This window comes from Archocentrus centrarchus, chromosome 19, assembly GCF_007364275.1.
Source record: "Archocentrus centrarchus isolate MPI-CPG fArcCen1 chromosome 19, fArcCen1, whole genome shotgun sequence".
NCBI classification, from domain to species: domain Eukaryota; kingdom Metazoa; phylum Chordata; class Actinopteri; order Cichliformes; family Cichlidae; genus Archocentrus; species Archocentrus centrarchus.
This window is the reverse complement of record NC_044364.1, coordinates 30,256,325-30,279,430: the sequence shown is the minus strand read 5'-3', so window position 1 is coordinate 30,279,430 and position 23,106 is coordinate 30,256,325. Positions and strand designations below refer to the sequence as shown.

Sequence of the window (23,106 nt, the reverse complement as noted above, 5' to 3'; positions counted from 1 at the left end):
AATTTACCCGATCAAATGCCTTCTCTGCATCTAAAGACACGATTGTCGTCTCTAATTTGTTAATAGAACAATAGTCTATTATATTTATCAGTCGACGTGTATTATTGGCTGAGTGCCGACCCTTGATAAAGCCTGTTTGATCTGGATGTACAATAAATGGAGTAATATTTTCTAATCTTTTGGCAAGGGCTTTGCAAATTATTTTAAGATCTACATTAATGAGAGAGATTGGCCTGTAGCTGGATGGGAGTGTGGGGTCTTTGCCTGGTTTAAGAAGCAGGCTAATGTTAGCAGAGTTTAAGGTTGGAGATAAGATGTGGTCATTCTGAATCTGAGTTACCATTCTGAAAAAAATGGGAGCTAGCTCAGACCAAAATTCTTTATAAAACTCGGCTGGAAAAACATCAGTAAATGTTTTCTTACTCTTTTTGTTCTATTCCTCCTCATTGACAACTGTAACACTTTCTCTGTCTTTAGCTATTATGTTACTGTAAAGCTATTTTACAAAAGAGTATATAGATAGAGATGGAGAGAGGTTGATAATGACAGCAGTCGCTTTGTTGCATGCAGTGTTATCATAGAAATACCACATAAGACTGACAGGAATATAGCATCTCTTCAGTAAAAGGATATGAGTCATATTATTGTAAAGGCAAAGCATTATGTGTAGCAGTGTTTTAAACAGTTCTGTACCACCAATACTCCAACTTGAGCTGCTGTTTGGGTCAAGGACCGGAATATTCTCCTGGCACTTTACTGTTCCTTCAAGCACCCACTTTGTATTCATTTTTCTCTCACTGCACAACAAAAGAACACCTGTTTTTGAGCTACAGTTGTAATGACATAATGCTGTGTCACTGATACTTCATCCACGCATTATAATGAATACAAATAGGGCAGTACAGAGCAACTGTAGTTTGGCTACACAAAGGACACTTTCATATACTCCTAAAAGGAGTCATTATTCTTCAAGGCTGCCACACAAGGATGTGCTGTTGTGATGCAGTCCTGAATGGATGTTGGTCTCCACCCAATCATGTGTCTACATGAGTGTGTGTGGGGAGATGGTAACAGTGAATGCACAGCCATCTGATATATGAAGGATAGACAGGATGTGTTTGTGTGTAGTGCACAAGAGTGTTTCAAGTTTTTTTTTTTTGGGGGGGGGGCACTTCACTGATAGTGTGTGCCTATGCTTTTATGCAGCATAGATACAACTGTGCAACTGTGAGTTCTCACATGTAAAACATGATCTGATGGGACGCCAATCGCAGGTGAAGCACCTGTCATGGCAATGCACAGAAAGTGATGGCTCCGACCTTCAGTGGTGACAAGGGAGCAAAGCAGCACAATTAAACTACACCGCTGCATTTTTCCTGCTCTCTCTCTTCTTTTCTATTGCTATTGTGTAATGACAGGCAACACCCACATCCTTTCAATGCCCAGCGTCCACTGTCTGCTGATGACGGTGCATCATTTCACGTTAAAGCTGCAGATACGAGGAAGCAGAAACCCAGTCCCAAACAAAAGTGTAAACATAAGGTTTATAAGAAAGTAAATGGTAAATGGACTAGTTCTTATATAGCGCTTTTCTACTCAGTATGAGCACTCAAAGCGCTTATACAACCTGTTTTGCATTCACCCATGCACTCCCATTCATACAAGCACTTCCATTTTTACAAAGCTAAGTGCTTTTTTTTTAATTAACTAACATTCACACGCATACATACTCCGACAGAACGGTCAGAGAGCAACTTGGGGTTAAGTATCTTGCCCAAGGATACATTGGCATGTAGCCTGGAGTAGCCAGGATTCGAACCGCTGACCTTCCGATCAGTAGGTGACCTGCTCTACCTACTGGAGGAATGTCATTTGTCAATGTCATTTAGCAAAGTGTTATGATTTTCATGAGGACTGGATCCATAATCGCTGGTGCTTATTTTAAATGTGAAAGTGTTTAATGATATTTTTCAGGAAAAAACAGTGAACAGTTGTAGAGCAGAAAAAAGGACAGAGTAGAAAACAAAGTAGCAGATTAAAGAAGGGGTGGGAGGCCAGTGATTAACAAAGAGAGCGCTGTAAAGGACATGTGCAGCCCCACAATGCATGCTGGAGCTGTGATCTGCACACAGACAGTGATGAGCGTAGCACCTCTGATGGATGCTCCAACCTTGGCCCTCTTTGCAGTGTCATTAGGCAGTGAACCTGTCTGAATGCAGCACGCAGTGCATTGCCTATTTATCACTACAGCAACTGCTGAAATTACAAAGAACGAATGCTTGCAGTGGTGTGTGTGTGTGTGTGTGTGTGTGTGTGTGTGTGTGTGTGTGTGTGTGTGTGTGTGTGTGTGTGTGTGTGCTGCAGTTTTGGTAAGTGAAGATTTTGACAAGTAAAATCTATGAGCTATAACCTCCCACAGCAGTCTTTAATTTCACTGTGGCATATCTGCTAAGCTGTGATTCACTTCCTTCTCTGCTCATGTGTTGGTTTGCGTATATGTGAAAATTTAAAGTTGTGATACAAATTGAAAGCTCCGACTCCAGTATGAACTGGAAACAGCGTCTGTCACCGCTGCAAAACTGATTCTGCGACAGCTTCAGAAAGCACAATAAATGCACACATTAAAAATGGACTGCAATGTACATGAATTAAAAAAAAAATCAGGCACTGCAGATCAAAATTAGCCTTTTCATAAGCTGCATGTTCTTCCTGCTAAACTAAGTAATAAATAAAATGGCTGTGATTTCATTCAGCTGGTACACAGATATGGTCACCACATCACCATACTGGCAGATCCAGTATGTATGAAGTTTCATCAGGACTGTTGGGAAATTATGCAGTGTGACTGATAATGGCCACTGTAAGCTGGAGAGCATGTTACATAAATCAAATGGAAAAAATATATGTATTTTTTTTTTCTATAAAGTGAGAGACAAGAGTGTCGTACTAAGAGCAGTGGAGGGGCTGAGTATGTGTTTGGAGTGCCCACTTCTGGACACATACTTATCAAACAATGGGAGCATGCTTACGGGGGTGGGAGGCAGATCTGTCAGTCACAGCGCAGCCAATACTGTTCCATTTGAGGAAGCTGTCAGTCACCCAGGAGTGCAGTAATGGTATGGTTGTCACCAGAGTAGAAGGCTGGAGTAAAAGGAGGGAGAGGGAATCATTTGGTAAAGTGGAGGGAGAAAAGCTGCCACTGCTCTGAGAGGGTAGCTGTAATTGCTACGCACAGATGTGACATAGTCTATGTGAGGCTTCAATGATTGTGACTGAATTAGTTCAATGATAGTTATTTATTTTAGAAATTTAAAATAGTAATGTTCTAGAAATTATAGTCAGTTTCTTGTTAAGTTTTGGCTCAAAAGACTGATATGCCTTTGGTAATTTGAAGGTACAGCAGCTATTTTTTACTGCAGATTTATCAGCTGCACATCCGTGATGCAAATTTCCTGCTCCACCACATCCCAAAGCTGCTCTGCTGGATTGAGATCTGGTGACTGTGGGAAGTAACGAAGTACAAATTCTTCACTTTTTCCTTTTACTCGCTACATTTTTACACTAATATCTGTGTTTTTCACTCCTTACATCTTAAAAACGGGCTTGTTACTTTAGGTTTAACACATTTAAGAGGAGTTAGTATTTCACATCACTGTGCCTTCAAACTCCAAACTGCTTGGAGCCTAAATGGAGGGAACAATAACACATAAAAGCCAATCTTATTGGTGCATGCTCCATCACTGGGGCTAAATGCTAAATGCTCCCACAGGGGTTAAAGTGGGCCGGTCTTGTGACAAAAAGTGATTTCCGATGTTTGTATTTTTGATGTGTAATATCTTTGCTTATATTGTTAAACAGACTGCAGGCAGCGGGATTTATGGAGGGCTTATATATAAAATAAAGAAATGAACTGTTTTCCAAACATCTTTGTGTTATTGTATCTACATTATAATCAATCCCGTTCTTCTTGGCCACTTAAAGAAATAAAGAACAGTAAAAGTCATTTTGCCAAAAAAGTGATTTCAGCTTCTACCTTGTGACAGGAATGTTGCTTCTGGCTCAAAATGACTTGATATCCTTCATGAGAGATATGTTTGACATGTTTCACAGACTATAGGCCAAAGTCATTTACAGCAGCTTAAACACAGGCAGGTGTTTTTTGGCAAAATTACAGATGATCGTGAACGGTCGTTGCACTACTTTGGTATCTAGTTTGTCACACGGTGTTTCTGCTAGCTAAAGGCACAGCTGCTGTATGCTGAATGGTAAATGGACTGATTCTTTTATAGCACTTTTCTGCTCTATAATGAGCACTCACAGAGCTTTATACAGCAGGTCTTGCTGTGCTGTGGTGTGTTTACAGTAAAGCTCTGTGCTGGGCTGGTGCAGAGCAGCTGTGCTGTTCATGGTCAGAGTTACAGGTTGCATCAGTGCAGCAGAGATTATTTGAATTAAAGCTGATGATGCTGAGATTCATTCACTCAGTCCAACCATTATACCACCTGTATGCTGTCAGTATGAAGACAGTATAACCAGCATACTGTCAGTGTGGGGGATGGAAATCAGTCAAGTTAGCTCGTGAAACATCTTCTTACCTCTTGATGAATTCAGTTGATGCACACAGAGCAGTAACCTCAGAGCAGCAGCAGGTCAGCTGATCACAGCCTGACACAAAGAAAGCTGTGATTCTTTCTCCACTCCAGGCGGTCTCAGGGTCCCCCCACCTGCCGAACTCCATTTTAATGCCTGATTTTGCTCATTTTTGTGTTTTGTGTGGAGGCAGCGTCACCCTCAATCTAGGCAACAGCTTGTGTCCAACATAACAGAATCAAGCTTTAAGTCACTTCTTAAAACCCACCTTTTTTCATTCGCAACTGCTTGAGACTTGACTTTTATTAACTTTTACTCATTTGTTTATAGCACAAGGTTCAGTTAGCTGTGCACAAAATAGAAAGAAAAGAGCTATTTTTCCTTTCTTACTCTGAGTACATTTCATTCTTTAACACAAGTACTTGTACTTTTACTGAAGTAAAGAATGTCTGTACCAGGGTTATAATAGTTTTGGATTTTACATTATAGTTTAGTTTTAGTTAGTTTTTACTTTTTTTTCTCTAATTCAGTTAGTTTTAATTAGTTTTCAGAGTGTTTTTTCTCGTTTTTATTAGTTTTTATTTTTGGTTTCATGCATAGTTTTAGTTAGTTTCAGTTAGTTTCAGTATTAATTTTAGTATTTTCATACCTAATCAGGTGCAAGATTCAAGGCACAAAAGTGACTATTGTGTAATGACAAAAAGATACCATTAAAAGAAATATATTCAACAACCAACTGTTCACAAGACATGCTAAATTTGTGTAATATTAAGGACACACATGAACATCAGCAGGGAGAAACAAAGAAAAACATGAACTCCCAAACTCAATAAATTCTACAATAAACTTCAGCATCAGTGCAGCAGATTAACAACAGCTACATGTGGTGTTTGACAAAAACAAACTCTTTGAAGGAGTCAAAGCTCAAATCCAGCTGCATCCTGATGTTCTCACCACCTGAAGCTGCTTCTGTTTTGGAGCTAGCTTGATTAGATGCTGCTAATTAAACTTGCAGGGTCTTTGCGGCCTCTGTACACAACCTACGGAAGTTGTCGACCTCATGTCCACATTTATGCTTGTGTAGCTGGATTGTGTGTGTTAATTACCTTATGGTCGTGTGCAGGTGTTTGTACTCAAAGAACCTCCATACGGGACTCTGCCGCTTTCTCTGCAGACCGCAGCCATTACTTTGTGGACCAGCACATGCGCACGCACATGCGCACGCACTCACACAGTTGTCCTGTGGTGCTCTCAGCTTAAACTCGGAGAGCGGAAAAAATGATTTCATATCAATCCACAAGGCTTAAAAAAAAAAAACAAGTAAATGAAAGTCAGTTTATCGATAATTTCAGTTAGTTTTAGTTAGTTTTGTAAACTCACAATTCAGTTTTAATTAGTAATCGTTTTTTCCTTTTAATTATAGTTTTTATTTATTTCAGTTAACGACAATGTTTTTCCAATTTCAGTTTTCGTTATTTCGTTCGTTTTCGTTAACTATAATAACCCTGGTCTGTACTTTTGCCACCTCTGGGTTCTTAAATATTCATACCAGCCCGTCTGGCATCAACAACCTGCCACATTCAGAGTGACTTAAATCACCTTTCTTCCCTGTTCTGATGCTCAGTTTGAACTTCAGCAGGTCACCTTGGCCATGTCTGCATGCCTAAACGAGTTGAGTTCATGCCGTGTAATCGACTCATTACATATTTGTGTTGACACTCAGTTGAACAGTACCTAATAAAGTGGCCGGCTATCAAGTATATTAACAAGAATACACTCACAGAAATTCTGTTTTGGTAGATGTATGACCTGTTTCAATCGTGTTTATTCTTCTGTGTTCAGAAAAAGTATGAAAAGATTAAACTTTCCCCCTGCCCTTTTGACATATTTCTCTTTCAGTGTTTAAAGAAGTGTATTTACTACAAACAGTCCTTAACACTCGTGGATTGAAGGGAAAACATGTTTTACTTCAACCTCCAAAGAAGATGAAAACTAGAGAATCCAATAATAAACATTTTTACACTGACTTTAAAACTCTTTCTGCCTGAACATCAGGAGAAAGTTGTTGTAGACAAACTTCTGACTCCTCAGAATAATGGATGAAAACACATAATGAGCGAACCCCTTCTAGGGTTAGTAAATGTCAGCAGCACACAGCTTTGGATACATCATACTGTATCATCCCAGCCAGTATCTTATCTCATCACGAGCCCTAATTTTAAGCTCTTACTTCCTCTTCCCATGCTTCAGGCTTGCAGCACCTCCACCTGATCAGTGAGTGGCTGATTTGTTAGCCGTGGCCACTGTTAGTGATACTTTCCTCCTGCCCTAAAACACTTCCTTGTACTCAGAGAACAGTGATGAGTTCTACATACATTTTCTTCTCATGAGTTACTCTCAATCTCTCCTCCTTGAGTCAACTGAACCACTTTTATTACTGGAGCACACAGCATCATATCTGCTCACAGAATCAAGGTGCAAATTTCCCCTGTGTAACAGCCACTAACAGCCCACGGACATGTTGTCTCTCCTATCAGAGGTTTTGATGCTGGCATGTTGCTGGTTGTACAGCCATGTCCTTCTCCCTCAGGAACTGGATCTGATTCTGGCTCCCTGCTGGGTTCTTACGCCTGCGTCTTTATCACCACGACTTCTGAGGGGTTTTTTTCACTGCACGTAAACCAAATTTGAGTTTTGTACTACAGTTTTGCAGCATGAGTGGAGGCTTGGGGCATTCCAAGGCACACTGCCACCCCTGTGGCAGCGTACCGATATTTGATGTCTGATGAATCAGCACACTTCTTTCTGTACCTTCTCAAGCATCCGTTTCCTTTTTCTTATTTATTTCTCTCTCAGTGTCATTTGTAAAATCTGGCTAAATGTTCCATTTCTTAGATGCATAAATCCCCAAAATACACTTTTCCTGTGCTCTGAAACAGTAAATAGCATTTAATCAAAATTTATCATTATCAGAGAAGCAATTTTAAATATTTAATTGTTCAAAATTAGGCCCTTTTTTTTGCTGTAGGGCCACATTTCTCTGAACGTGTAGAAAATGAGGTCTGTGAGTTTTCAGTTGAGGTTTTCTTGCTTTCCTTTTTCCCCAGTTGCACTCCTCAGAGGTATGAGTGGAGTGCACCTAAACGCAGTTACATTTTGACATGTTTGAGAGGTGTGAGTTTCACCTTAGAAGCCAGAAAGTTGTGGCATAGTCTCTGTTAAGACTTCATTGTTTCTGCACACTCTTCTTTGACCAGTTTCTGCATATTTGCATAAGCAACATTTTCCTCTTCGTTGCTGCTTGTTTGCTAAATCTAGAACTGTAGGACATAATTTGACAGGGAATTCTCATTCTCTGCAATATATAGAAACTTCAGTGTCCACTGCCTGCAGCCCCCTTTGCAACAAAATATCAAGTCCTAATACTCACTCAAGGCTTCTGGCTTAAAAGGTTCTGTGTGCACTGATGTAAATAAAACTCTTGTTTTCCCCCATAACCTAATCCTTGGACTTTATTATACACTTTAGAGAATGTTTTTGTACCACCAGCCTTATAATCACTGCTGCTCCAACCCACTTTCATCTTTTCATCCTCCTCTTTTATGCTTTATCCACTTTCTCTCCTTCTTTCTCCTGACCTGGCTGTACGGGCACAATATACTGTGGCTTGATCACAAAAAATACTCAAAAGCTCATTAATGAAAGATTATGGTTTCTCTGAATAGCCACAGTGAGCTTTCATTCGGCGCCCATATAGGCTGTGGTACAAAGAAGCAAACACAAAAGGAACAAACATTGACCCCTGCAGGAGCGTGAATGACCTCAGCCGGGCTTTTGTGCTGTGATTTAAAGACGTCCCCTTGACCAGAAGTAATGACCCCTCTACTAACAAGCAAAGCAACAACAAAACAGCTGTTTAGACAATTAAAATAAAGGAGAAAATAAAGGAAAGATAAAACTGCCCTGATGTGTTATTTCATTTAACTAATCCACATGTGTAACTTCCTGCTATTCTGGTTCTGGAAACAGTAGAATCAGTGAGACAGGCGAGGAAAACAGTGACTAAGCTAACCATGCTTACTATGAGAAAACATAGCAGGAGGTCAAGGAAAAATGTATGGCATGAGGTAAGAAGAGCTAATTAGCTTGCTGAGCAATCAAAGTAGCACCATCCATTTGGTTGGCTTTATATAGACATGCCCTTCATTAGGTGAGCACAAAGAGGACAGTGCAATGATCATGTTTATTGAGGGGGTGCGGCAGAGCCTCACAGTGTGAGTGCTTATGCACGTATGTTTGTATGTGTCGGGAGAGGACGGGGTGGGGTGGGGCGGGGGGGTGTCTCCTTGTTTATATGTGTATGCCTTTGTCTCAGTGTGAGCATCAGAGGATGTGTGAAGTTGCCAGCAGAGACGGGGATGAGATGGATGAGGTGGGCGATGTTTGTGTGCATGCGGCTCTGCTTGTGTCAAGAACCCAGTGGCATGCCTCACATTGTGTGTACTGAGGGGGAAAAAGTCACCAATGAGTATTTGCACGCTGTTTGCATTAAATCACACAGATGTGCGTCTTTGTAAATCCTTTAAATTAGTAGACAAGTGTACAAATATGAGCACAAACTCAGCAAACACACAGATTAATGTGTAATACAGGCTACATTTTGCATTGTTTTTATAAGAAAGATGCCAATCGAAAAGATCCAGAGAGGAGAGAACAGTGAAGAAAATACAAAAAAATTATAAATACATTATCAGGGAGGAACCCATGTTAACATGACATTTATTTAGGCATCAACTTTTGTATTATTTCCAACAAATAACTCCTGTGTGGCAATAACAGAGGCTGACTAAAAAGCCCATTGTAGTGCATTAAAAGCCTTCTAACAAGGCCATGAAGTGGAATTGTTTCCTGCCATACTCCAGAGTGAACAAGTGTTGAATTGGACGAGAAGCTGGATAATGGCCTCTCCTTCAAACTACCTCAGCTATCAAATGCTCTGGATATTGACCTGCACTAATCATTTTCACAAAGTGGCAATTTGGACAATTATCCCCCAGATTTCTCTTTTGAATTGAGTATTTTCTCAAATGAATTCATATTATCCAGCAAACTGTGCGCACACTCATCTTAAGAAGATTTTAAAAGTCTTGAAGGTCAAATCTCTAACTTTCTGACCATGCTGATTACACGTCTGACTTTTAAAAGGTAAAAATGGTAGTTGGGTGTTTCTGTTGCCAGTCGAACACTGAGGCCGGGTTTTCCAAACAGTGATCAAATTAACACTTGGAGTAAAAGTTCATTTTTAATGCTGGAATCCGTTGGTCATCAGGCCAGGCCTCTCTGTGTGGAGTTTGCAGGTTCTCCCGTGTCTGTGTGGGTTCTCTCTGGGAACTCTGGTTTGCTCTCACAGTCCAAAGACATGCAGTCAGTGGGTGATTCTAAACTCCCCATAGGTGTGAACATGAGTGTCAATGGTTGTCTGTCTCTCTGTGTTAGCCCTGTGACAGGGTGGACCCTACCTCTTGCCCTACAACAGCTGGGATAGCGCCCCCCACAACCCTGAATTGGATAAGAGGAAGAGGATGGATGGATGGATGGATGGATGGACCCATTGGTCAAAGAAAAGAAAAATTTAGGGTCTACCTATACTTATCATTTTACAAACTTTATACATAGGCCATATGATGTCCTCTCTTTGTCAGCTGAGTAAACAGTGGATGATGAACTTCTGCAGTAGTTGTTTTCAAGCTGCATCATATCTGCAACATATGATACAATTTACGTACCTGAAAGGTATGAAAAAGACAACTTCTTCCAGGTGCTATAACATTGTAACACCTGTCTGCACCTAGTAATATTTAATGAAATATGTTTGTGCCACTCACGTTTAATAGTCTCTTCAGATAAAAATAAATCTACTCTACACGATCTGTCAGGCTGAAGTGTAATGATGGCCTCTGGTGTCAAATGTGTTGTTTTGTGGATGGCTTGTTGTCGTCACAGTTCATTCACACACTGAACTATAGATTTACTAAACAGAAATGCATGCGTATTAGGTTTAGGTTCAAGCCGCAGTTTGGCCAACACCTAATTTACAACACTTGAGTGTGCATGTTTCTGTATTGTGTGTGTGTGTGTGTGTGTGTGTGTGTGTGTGTGTGTGTGTGTGTGTGTGTGTGTGTGTGTGTGTGTGTGTGTGCGTATGTTTATAATACCTTGTGGGGACAATTTTCCTGACATATACTACGTTGTGGGGACCAATTGCTCCTTGTGGGGACTGGAACCTTGTCCCCACAAGGGGAAACCCTGTTTTTGGGTCAGGGGTCAGAGTTAGGGCTAAGGTATGAATTGAGTTTAGGTTAGGGTTAGGGTTAGGTATGTGATGGTTAGGGTTAGGAAAAGGGTAAAGGTAAGGTTTAGGCTGTAGAAATGATTGGAAGTCAATGGAAATTCCCCACAAAGATAGCAAAACACACTTGTGTGTGTGTGTGTGTGTGCATATGGGCACTTGCCTCCATGTTCACTTATTCTGTACCTGCTGTAGCATACAGAGGAAGTGAGCGATAGGCGTACGCTCCTCTTTTCTTCCTTTGTCTAGGATTCCCCTGCTTGAACCCATCCCTACATTATTAAGTAGTAAAGAACATCGTTCCACAGCGTTAATTTTTCAGCAGGCCAGGGGTGGACTGCAGATACACCCCATCCTGAAGCTATGGGTTAGTCAGGTTGCTGATGCATACCATCTCGTAGAGTTGTGTGTATCAACAGGGTGTGCTCATTATTTCCCCTGGCTGCACTTTTTCATCATACAGCTCAAGTGGTGTGCTTTCTTTTGCACGTGTATATTTCCTCTTTTATGGTTTTAGAATGACTCAATCCTTTACCTAAAGAAAAAAAAAGTCTTGATGCACATATAAATGAGCATAAAGTCTTACAGTACAGTACTTCAGTTTGCAGGCACTTTGGTGGAGCACGTAAGGTAATCTAAGAGTTTTCATGCAGGATTTTTTAGCCATATGATACTGAGGCATGAGATGCTTTCCAGCTTTATTGTGTCCCATAATACAGCAATTGATTTGCCTCCATAAACATCATAGCTTAATATGCTCAGTGTACTGTGCCCCGCACTCCACCGCTAAGGAGATTTTTCTTCCTGGATCTATTGGGAAATTAAACCAGCTTGCTCTTAACTAAGCGCATACAGGCACGCCAATACACATCCATACGCATTTTTATTTTTTTGTAGAAACAGGAAATTACACAATGGTGATGGCAATAGAGGAGCATTTATTGGTGTACAACCAATCATATTTCCTTTCATTTTATAGTACATAATCTCTCCCTCATCTGTGTATTAAAGCTTTTTTCCTTTATGTAGCTCTGTTCCTTGGCATTACCTGCTTAGTCTAGCTTTCCAAGTCATTATTGACACTTGGGAAGGATTGCTGTGGGTTAAGTGATAAAAGTAAGCATGCAAGCTGACAGCTTAGCCTGTCTTTGCTAAAGGTTAACTCATAGATTTATGACTGCCACCTCTCTTTGCCTAGACCATTTAAGAAGTAGACATTTTTGATATTTTAGTTGCTGTGATTTATTGCTATCCATCTCCCACCCTGGATGGCATGAGAGCTGAGAAAAGAATAGTGAGTCATGCTAGTTTTCACACTTTTTAAATATTCATGTGCTAAAAAAAAAAAAAAAGCTTTTTGGCTTTTCACAGCAATGTATTTATTACATTATTGTTTTTAATATCCCACACCAGTGTTTTTCTGCCTTTCCAGATTGTCAACCCTGCAGTCAAAGAGTGCTTTTCAATGAGGAAGTGTGTGTGTGTGTGTGTGTGTGTGTGTGTGTGTGTGTGTGTGTGTGTATTTTCAGAATTAATGTGTTGTCTTGTGGCATCTCTTACCAGAAGATATGTAAATGTAAATAACATAAAGACATTAACATCAAATCTGCAGTGTTGCACATGTCCACAGTATGCAGACGTCTGCTACAAAGGACATTTAAACGGATTAAAATAAAATTAAAATATTGAAAGCTCACTTTTGACTGGAGCCGGGCATCTTCTGTTGCCCACTGAGAGTCTGTCTCCTGGACATTGCAGGGGTCTTTGGCCGTGCTGGAGGGCTTCCAGCTGAACTAAAATCGTGAGTGGAGAGTAGACCAGCAAGACTAGAGATTATTGGCTAGCACGATGGTCTCCTGGGAAATGCAGTTCTGCGTGCAGAGAGGAGGAGGAGGTGTCACTGAACCACGAATGGAAAAAGGGAGCCAACAATACAATAGTGAAGCTGTGTGCAGAGTAAATGTGTATCCTTTGACAGCACGCATGTGTCGTATGGATGTGCTAATGGATGTCTGTGCGTATGAACCGAACAGTGAGCAGTTGACTGGTTTTGTATCATGAGTGTATATACAGTATGTATAAACTAGTGCTAGGGGAAACCAGCAGCTGGACTGGATTTGAGTGTCTCTTTGGGATGAGCAAAATATCAGTCAGCACACACACATGTGCCTGCCAAATCTCTCTCTCTCACTCACACACACACACACACACACACACTGAGGACCAGAGCAGTGTGCTAAATAAAATTAGACAGTAGAACAGATTTTCACACCCAGCGGGACCATTAGCAGCTCAGTTAGACCACCAGCAAACTTCCATCCTCATCAGCATCGCAAACACATTTTGACACCTGCCATTAACGAATGGCACACACACACAGGCGTGCACACATATAATTTAAAAACAAATAAATCACATGCAGACAGATACATATGAACACCCAGACACCTCCAGATTCACATTTGTTACACATTATAAATCAATGGGTAGCAGTAAGTTTATGAAAATGGACTGCAGCAGCTTTAAGCAAGCACCTGTGCCTGAGTGCACGGGCTTGTCTGTATGTGTGGGGCCCCCAGGCTGCAGCTGAAATATGTATGCTGTGTCCGGCAGCGTTGAGCCCCTGAGGATTGAACTAGGAGGGAGGTTGCTACTCATGGCTGCCACTGCAGCACCACAGCCTTCTGGGAGCTGGAATATTCTGAGTTATCTGTGGAAATTCAATGTTGCATTTTGCACTAGCCACACAAAAGCTGAGAAAAACGTGTCATCTGTAAAGCTGTTGAGCTGTATTGACAGGAACTTGCATCTATTCAAATGTGTTTCCTGAATGTTATAACAGGGTATTTTTCCTTGTAAATAGACATAATTACTTGCTTTACCTTCAGTTCAGTGTGTATTTGTTCGTCAGTGAAAATAATATTAATAATAATACAGAAAAAAAGAGTTCATGGACACATTATCATGCGTGTGTCACCTTGTCGGAAAGCAGCATTGAAAAAATAAAGTTTGAAAACTGTAGGATTGAGCTGCAAATAGATCTTTGTGTCATAATTATAATCTTGTAAATATTTTCATACATGTTGCACATTATATAATTATATATTTTTAATCCAATTTTATACCTTATGTGTGCCATTAGCACCTTAAGAAGAATTTGATGTTACATGTGCAGCATTAAATTCACCCAATCTGGTTTCTGATTTAATCACATGGTCGATGGTCTTATTAATTCTCTTAACTGCATTTCTCGTTGCTTTGTGCAGCATTTTTTAATGAGTCTCATAAATAAACTGACTTAAAATGTTGTTTTGACCTTTTTAAGTCCGCCAAAGGTACTTGGAGTGAAACAGGAGAAATATTCCTGAATATAGGTCCTTGTGTTTTAAAATTTAATAACATGAGTTCTCCTAAATTATGAATTCTCACCCCAGGGCAGGCATTTGTACCTGGCACTGTTTTCATTAATAAGAGAGCTGATTTAATTGACTGTGCCGCAGACTTGGTTTTGAGCCTGCATCTGACACACTACCCTTCACCTTTGCATGCATACATAAACACACACACACACACGCACACACACACAAACACCACTTTGAGCTGGCATGGCCCCGGGGAGCATCTCCTGGCATGGACTGTGCTGTATGCAAATGAGGGGTCTCTAACACCCAGTAATCCTCTGTATTTTACAAGAAGCATGCAGCCGAATAGTGGAAACTTAAGTTGGGTCTAGTCTGTCTGAGTTCATTTGTAGCACTGTTCACACTAATTGGAAGTGTATGAGAGCTTATTGGTGGGCCATCCAGTATGTTACCTAAGCTGTTTTTATCAGTGCTAATAGCTGCGTACAGTATGAACTGTAATACTGTAATAGTAAGGTGGGTGGCATGTCATTAAAATCATCCATATTTCAACTGTGATCACCTTTAGACCCCACTGAGCCCCATCTTTGTCTCAAAACCTGATAGTTGCACATTTATACCAGCTGATGTATGAAAATAATTCCCTCTGAGAAAAAGCATTGATTTTTCTTTTTTTAACGCAACAATAAATCCTGTCACATGTAAGCGTGTATAATATTAAAGAGTCGGGAAATTGTTGCTTTATTTACACTATGTTGCCAAAGTGCTGTCAGCATAAAGAATATGTAACCATCCGTGTGCACAGGGAGCACAGGTTCCCATATGGGTTATTGGTGCATCAGTCTGTTGGAGGTGCTGTGGGTCACTGATAGGGGAGGCCTGCATTCACACTCAAAAAGATATGAACTGTGTCTTGCATGTTACATCATTTCCCTCATGATCCCACTTTTATGGTTAATCACTGTGCAGAAGGCACCATAAAAACACATTTTGCATTTGTCACTGCTGGTCTTCATGTGAGAAAGATATGCATTTTTAAGGCTGCAACACCTGAAGACAGGACACTTTTTTATAATTATGGACTGCAACATTTTTCTGTTGTACCATTGGCCCTTATTTCCATCCATATATCCATTTTCTTCCACTTATTTGGCTGATTGCAGGGTTTGTGCCTGCAGTGCAATGCTGAGCCTAGAGAGCCACCAGGCCTGAGCTAACACCTGCTCAGATAAAACTCAGGCTTCTCATTCACATAAAAACTTTTATATTTTTTTGTGCTTTTATAGTAATTGCTTTTTGTACAAAGCATTGTATTGTGTGCAGTTTGATTACTGATTGTTAACAGAAGTATTAATTACTTGCAGGCCTAAGCCATTATATTCCTACAGTGCTATTTCTGCTGGCGCTGCATGTGCTGATTTTGCTGTTAGATAACACTGATGAACTTTCACGGACTTCCTAATGAGAGGAGCTACTGGAGATATCATCAGTGATCAGTGTTTTCTTTGGCCTCACACTGCCCTGTGCTCAAATGGATCTGTGTTTCTGTGTGATACAGTATGCATGCTTCCTTTTCATTTGCATGTGCGCCCCTCTTCCTTCACGCCGTTGCTTCCTCTTGTCTGTTTCCCCACTCCGCTGCTTCCTCTCACCTCATGCTCTTTTTATCTCGCTCTCGAAGATAAAAGCAAAGCGCACATCGCAGGGGAACAATTAGTCTCGGCCATCTCCAATAACTATTGCATGTCTCAATCACCCTCATTTTCAGACTGTCTCCTTCATTGCCAGGCATAGCATTAACCCACACTGCTTTGGGAGAGGCCCTGGCACTCCAACTCTAAAGGCAGCTTAGAATCTCTTTTTCATTTTATCTCTTTTTTGCATCTGTTAAGCCCTCTGTCTGCCATCCTGCTCGCTTATAGATCATTCACTCATTTCTTTGTCTTATATCACTTAACCTAAGTGTTCACTTTGCTTCCCATTCAGGATGTATTCTCTCTCTGCACCTACAGAGACTGTGACTTCCTGATTAGCCGTGTGATGGCTGATTTTTATGCTCCTGCTGTATGGAGGCTTTCTTTATGTTTGACTATATTAAGGGATCAGATTTTAACAGAATTGAAAGGGGCTCAGTTTTGAATTTGAAAATCTCAGTAGTGAGTTGAATTTGGCAGATAAATACTGTGAGGTATCTTATTGAGTCTCCTATGTCTGCTTATATTTGTTATAAATATTTATTCATGTCGACCCAGTCTATAGTCTGGCGCTACACGCAGGTTATCAAGTCAGAAGTCAAACCGAAAGCTGTTCATAAATATGCATCAGGCATCTATGAATATTCATTGTTGAATCATTGAAGTATGTTTTGCACTTTTTAACTTCAAACAACTACCGTTCATCTGCTCATAATTTCTCTTGATTTTCTTTCTGTAACTTTGTGTGTGCCTCAGTCTATCGCATCAGTTAAATATGTTTTCCAACAGAATTTGATGAAGTAATTAAATCTGCTTTATATTTCTGGAATGGCACAGTTAGTCATTTGGCTGTTATTGTGTTCCTCCATAATAAGATACTATACCTCACACATCACATTTAGTGTGAAATATTACAGACAAAGAGGTGCTTTCATCAGATGAAGCACGTCCAGAAACCTGAGTAGTAGTAATCTGGGATTTAAAGGGAAATGCTTGTAAATGATCTTTAGGCTGTTTAACTTTCATCCCCTGTTTTTCTCATATTCCTTCGCTCTGATCTACCTCCGCTGGAACAGAGGCACAAAATATCAGCACTATACATCATTTTGACAGTTTAATTTCAATGCCTGATTATCAGTCAATTTGATAATTATATTATCCAACCATCCAATTAATGTGTTCTATATTTACAATGATCATCAAGTAAGCGTTCCTTTCTTGCATCATTTATTAAGGGTGACATATTAGAACCACAAGAGACCTTGACAGTTTTTCCATGAGGCTTCTTGATTGAGATATAAAAATGACTGTATGTCTATTGCTACGTTCGCTATGGGCACCACCCTGCAGAGAGGTTCTCGCCGGTCTTCCTCAATCCATTCCGTCACACTCAACAGAGCGTGCTCAGGAAACACAGAAAGAGCGAAAAACAGAGCGATACAGAGTGGAGGCGAACAAATGATGAAAGGATTTCATGCCTCCTCCTTGGCTTTACTCCTCTCCTGTCTGCTCTGTCTAGCTTGGAGGAAGGTACTGCACCGTGCCAGTAAGCTACTGACACACAAGTACAGTACACAGAGCAGGAGATGCAGGATCAATCCTTTATGACTTGATGCTTCTGCTTCCTCTTCCCTGCTAGTCAGACTTCTCTGACACTTAGAGCAAGTCAAAATCACCCGCAACAGCAACAGTGCATCAACTGAGATTAGGTCGCTCCAAATGGGACACGTTCACAGAGGGCTTTCCGTCTGGAGGGAGTTTAGATGCCAGTGGTAACCAAAGGAAACATAGCTTACTTTGTCTTAAATGAGATCCAAGCATCTGACCACAGAGAATGAATGTGTTACAGGCAGAGAGATGTGAGCATCAGTCACATTTGGCTCCCCATCTAAGTCTCCTCAGTGAAGTTATTTTGCTTGCTCCTTGTCTATGCTGCCTTATCAGAGTAAATTTAGTGCACATTGAATGTGATTCCTTCTATTTTAGCTGAAGAACTCCTGCAGTTTTCCTGACACTCTTTTGTCTCTGTATACATGTGTGCATTTTTACCTTGAGTATCATGGAAGTGAGATTTAAGAGCGGGCATTCTTCATTCTTTTGTTTTCCATTGACTGGGTTTAGGAGGAAGGTGTCTCCTTGGAAAATTGAAAGATTTTAATTCCAAATATTTTTCTTTACAGATGATGTGCCTCCCTACTTCAAGACAGAGCCCGTGCGCAGCCAGCTCCATCTGGAACGCAACAGGCTGGTGCTGACCTGCATGGCTGAGGGAAGCTGGCCACTGGAGTTTAAATGGATCCACAATAGCACAGAATTAACACGCTTTTCACTGGAATATAGGTGAGTGCAAACTGAATTGGAGAGTATACATACATGAATACATACATACGGCACACGTAGTCTGAGAGCATACAGAGTGACTGATACAGTGATGAACTTGGTGTAATCCACCAGACAAAACATGTGGTCATAAAACAGCTGAATTTATATCTTTTTACTCTTATACAGAACACAAATGTAATGGATATATTTAGAGTCAGTATTTACATTTGTACCTGTTGTGCTATAGGCTTACTGTATAAAAAATAATGTGTAGTTTATGAGTACATTGTTTCAGTTTTGTAGTTTGTATACAAAGCTTTCTTGTCTAAATGTGCCAGCTGCAGCATTACACACGTCCTGGCTTTATTGTGGTAGGATGTCACACAGTCACACAGTGCTAGTACCGGTCAGTGACCCCTTGGTAAGCACTGGCTGATGAGTCTGCAACTGGTTGGCAAGTGGTTGCTGGCAGTCTCTAGAGTGAACTTGGTCAGAAAGAGGTATGCACTGAAAACCTTAGTGTGATTGCTTTGGTCACTAGCTAATTGCCACAGTTGCAAGTCATTTGTATGGAAAACATCAACACTTTCAAACTACTCACCAAGTAGTAGCGAAACTGTGAAAAATGAAAGTTCCTCCTGGGGGATCTCAACAGGTTCCCAGGCAAGTCCATCTATATAATCTCACTGGTGTGTTCAGGGTCTACCCCAGGGGCTCCTCCCACTTGGGCGTGCCCAGAAATCCTCCAAAGGGAGGCCCCAAGGAGGCATCCTAACGAGATGCCCTAACTACCTCAACTAGCTCTCTTCAACGCACAGGAGCAGCAGCTCTTGTCCGAGAACCCTCTGGCTCTACTCCGAATCTACTCCATCCTCAGAGACCCTATTTCTGAGGCTGAGCCCAGCTATCCTACAAAGAAAACTCATTTCAGCCGCTTATATTTGCGACCTTACTCTTTCAGTCATAACCCATATTTCATGAACATAGGTGAGGTTTGGGACATAGATGGACTGGTAAATTAAAAGCATTGCCTTTCAGCTCAGCTTTCTCCTCACCAAACAGCCCGGTACAGCTCCCACATTTGTACTGACGCTGCACCAATCCCCCAGTCAAAGCCGCGCTCCAAATTCGCATCACAGGGCAGATTCCAGGATACTTGAACTCTCTTGCTTGAGGCATGATTTGAATTTGACCTAAAAAAAAAGAGTCCTTCAAAGGAAACTGGTCTTGTAGCCACAGGTAGCCTGACTTATATTTCCTGGTGAATACCACAGAGAAGACTCACGGGCTATATGAGAACATATATTGTATCCAGTTCCAGTGAGATTGATATTTAGTCCTTGCTTGATGAAAATATTTGTAAATAAAATTCATTTAAGTTAAAATAGAATCAATGTAAAATTACAATTTTAAAAGCAAATCTTTATTTCACCTTAAAAATTGCTGTAGTAATTCTCAGACTCTGAAGGGCAGTGTAATATTTTAGATGTGCATTTTTTAATTAAAGCTGGTCATAATTCCATCATACAGTTGCCTAATAAATAAAGAAATAGCTTATTCTGTTTTGCCTTTTCTCTTTCGTCGCCTCTGTCTCTCTTCTTCTCCCTTGTGGCTCTGTGACCTCCATCACCCTCTCTCTGGAGAGGCTGCAAACAAGCGAAAGGCGTGAATGAGGGTTAGTGCAGGAGATAAACCGTCTTTAATGGTAACTGGAAGATCCCAATCACCAGGCAAACATTGCTCTTATCTTAGCGAGCAGTGTGCCTGTGCTGAGCATTTCGGTGTGCATGGATGTCTGCAGACAGCAGTATAAATGAAGCACTTGAGGTTTGAAACACAGCAGATCTTAGCTGAACTGTTGTGTTCACACATGAAAAAGAGAACAAATGTGAAAACAACAGCGGCTGAACACAGAAGCAACATCAGCCTTGTTGATGGAAAAGCTTTCTTGGTATAATCTCTGGAGACAGATAAGACCAGAGTGAGAACAGCAGAGCAGGAAGGGCAGAAGTGACACACAGCTGCTGCTGGAGGAACTGATGAGAATGGACTGTACCTGAGAGAACCACTGCTTCTGGAAGCTTAGGGCCCCTTTGACTGTGTTATTGGGAAAGTGATTGAGTGATGCTATGGGTGATTAAACAAGTACTCAGGCACAGGGCTGGACAAGGTTATGTCTGTGTGAGTGTTCATATCATATAAAAGCATGGTTAAAGCCATGCAATTATGCCATTCGGCATTGTTTGTCTATACAAACAGACATAAACCAAAGGCTAACCAAAATATTCCTTAAATTTCTGTCATGCACTCAGACACCATCAACCTGCTCGTAATAAAGTACGGTACAAACAGAAAGTAAAGATTGCAGAGGCGACTAAGTGTAATCATGGCTGCTAAAAAAAGGACCTTGATAAAAACTTAGTCTGTTTTTGTTTGTCTTTGTTCTGTTTTTGCCTTCTGCTCAAAGAATAAAAGTAATACTTTAAAAAGTAAATATAATTTACGTGAAGACAGAGGGCCTGCTGGGTTTCTATCATTGTGCTTAAGATCTTCTAGATGTTAGCTGAGTGAACACGCAGGTGGCGCACAGCGTGGGCGCCCAACTCTGTGAACACAGTCACTTGAGAATGAGTAGGATCAAGATCAAGGTCAGAGGTCAGGTTTTCTGAAAATCTCTGTAAAAATGTCACTTAGCATTTTCAAAAACACCTGACCTCTGACCTTGAGGTCAATCTTTCTGAAAATCTCATGAACACGATAACTCGATAAAGATGTCTCCGGATTTTCAAATTGACACCATAGATGCATCTGCTAACCTTGGCGACTTTGATGCGTTGACTTGTTCCCGCATGCACTAATAAACATGTGGGTTGAAATCAACAGTACAGTTAAAATCTTGATATGAAAAACAAAAACATGACACAGAAATTATTCCTTTGGTCATTTAGTGTCCACAAAGTGCAGTGATGTCAGTTACTGCACATAGACTGATCCCATAAGAACCTTCATCATTTTTCAACCTGAAAACATTTCTTCAGTATCTTTTGTGATGAAGAAGACCGTGCTGCATGTTTGAGGTTAAATATCACACAGCTAATATACTAGTAATTCTTTGTTTTACTTTATGATCACCCAGCAAATGCAGCATGAAAAAGGACATTTACTTACAAACAGCCAGGCCTTCCGGGGGCTTAAAATGGGTCGAGGAATTTGTTACTAGAGTGACTAATCGGATGATTAGTCACTCTAGTAACTCAGCATTCAGTGTTATTTTCATGCCATATTAGTCGAAAACCTCAGTGGTCATAAAGGAATGTCCAGTTGTAATGCCAATCAGAGAACGTGGCAGTAATCTCAGTGCTTTATATTTATTATGATTTCTTAGTCCTGGTTCTTACTTAGCCACTTGCTTTTGAATTGGTATGGTGAAAAAGTCACTGAGGCTCAGATCTGCTGAGACCTGTAATTATGTGTTGCTGAACTTGTGCTTCCAGGGGATTCCTGTACTGCCAGGAGGCTGAGGGGCAGCTCTGGCAGTCACCAGCATTTTTGAGATTGACATAAACTATTCGGTAATGTCCTCATGCATACCAGCAATGTTCTTCATGCAAAACAGTAGTGTGTGTGTGTGTGTGTGTGTGTGTGTGTGTGTGTGTGTGTGTGTGTGTGTGTGTGTGTGTGTGTGCGTGTTGTTTGTGTGTGGGTACGCAGTCCTCCTTATTCCTCAAGGCGGCCTTTCTTTCAGCCAGCAGTGTATTTCAGCAGAGCAGATCCCCATATTAATGAGGTTATGGTAGAGGTCCCCAGTGCTGAGCGCTGCTTTAAATATTGACACCATGTGACTTGACCTTGTGTCCTCTGGCAACCAATCAATACTGCAAACTCTGCGTGGGCATTATAATTCAACATGTAGGTGTGTGTATGTGTGTGTCTGCGAGGAAGTGTGCTGAGTGCGTGCGAGTGTGCTAGAAAAGTCAAGCAAGCGGCTCACTTTTAGTAAGCTGCTGCTCAGCATTGACGAGTGTCACATGACGGCAACTTCACCCATACAATACACAACTGCCACACACAGATATTCACACATCCCGGCTCACATCCTGCTTTCCTTGTTCCTAAAAATCATTTAATAGCCTTATCACGAGATTACAATTGAACTTAGGAAGGATGAAGATTATATCCAATACAATTAAGAATTTTTGATCCTATTAAGCAGATAAGTATCTAGCACACAATGCTTCAGCAAATCAATAGGTCTATAAATACACAGAATAGCAGCACAGCTTTCTATCACGTGACCAAAACCTCAGGGGTGATTACCTGGCACTCCACCAGTCTTTTTGCTGCCAATTAACCTAGAAACTTAATTAAGAGAGTTAATTATTAATCAGCCCTCAAGAGGCATTTTTGTTTGTCAATTGGTTCTTGGCTGGGTTGGTGGAGTGTGGCCTCTGCTTCAGAGAATAGTAAACTTTTCCTTCTCATATTGTAATTAGATTGAGGAACAGAAATAAAGAAGTGGCAGTCTTAAAGGAGTGCACAAAGGAAGAAAAGAAAATATGTTACTGTATAAAATGAAAATAAAAAAAAGAGTTCATTTATTTATTTCAATTATAATAATGGGAAAATGTCATCCTGGAGAAGATAAATCTTTCAGAAAGAAAGATCAGGAGGGGTTCACTCCTCTGTGAAAGACTGCAATAGTTTTAACACATTAATACTCAAGGCACCAAATAAAAAAGAAATAAAATGGTAGAAAAGACAATGCCAAGTTCATGTTGATTGACTTTTC

The 23,106-nt window shown here is 40.7% G+C and overlaps 1 protein-coding gene across 1 annotated transcript in view; it reads left to right on the top strand.

The window, feature by feature from the left end:
* Window positions 1–18,187: 18,187 nt before the first annotated feature.
* sdk2b (sidekick cell adhesion molecule 2b) overlaps window positions 18,188–23,106 on the top strand; it is an 88,121-nt gene continuing 83,202 nt past the window's right edge. Inside the window, exon 1 of the mRNA XM_030755817.1 lies at window positions 18,188–18,335. Within this exon, the coding sequence (XP_030611677.1) occupies window positions 18,256–18,335 (80 nt within the window). The 5' untranslated portion in view covers window positions 18,188–18,255. The remainder of the gene's footprint in view (window positions 18,336–23,106) is intronic.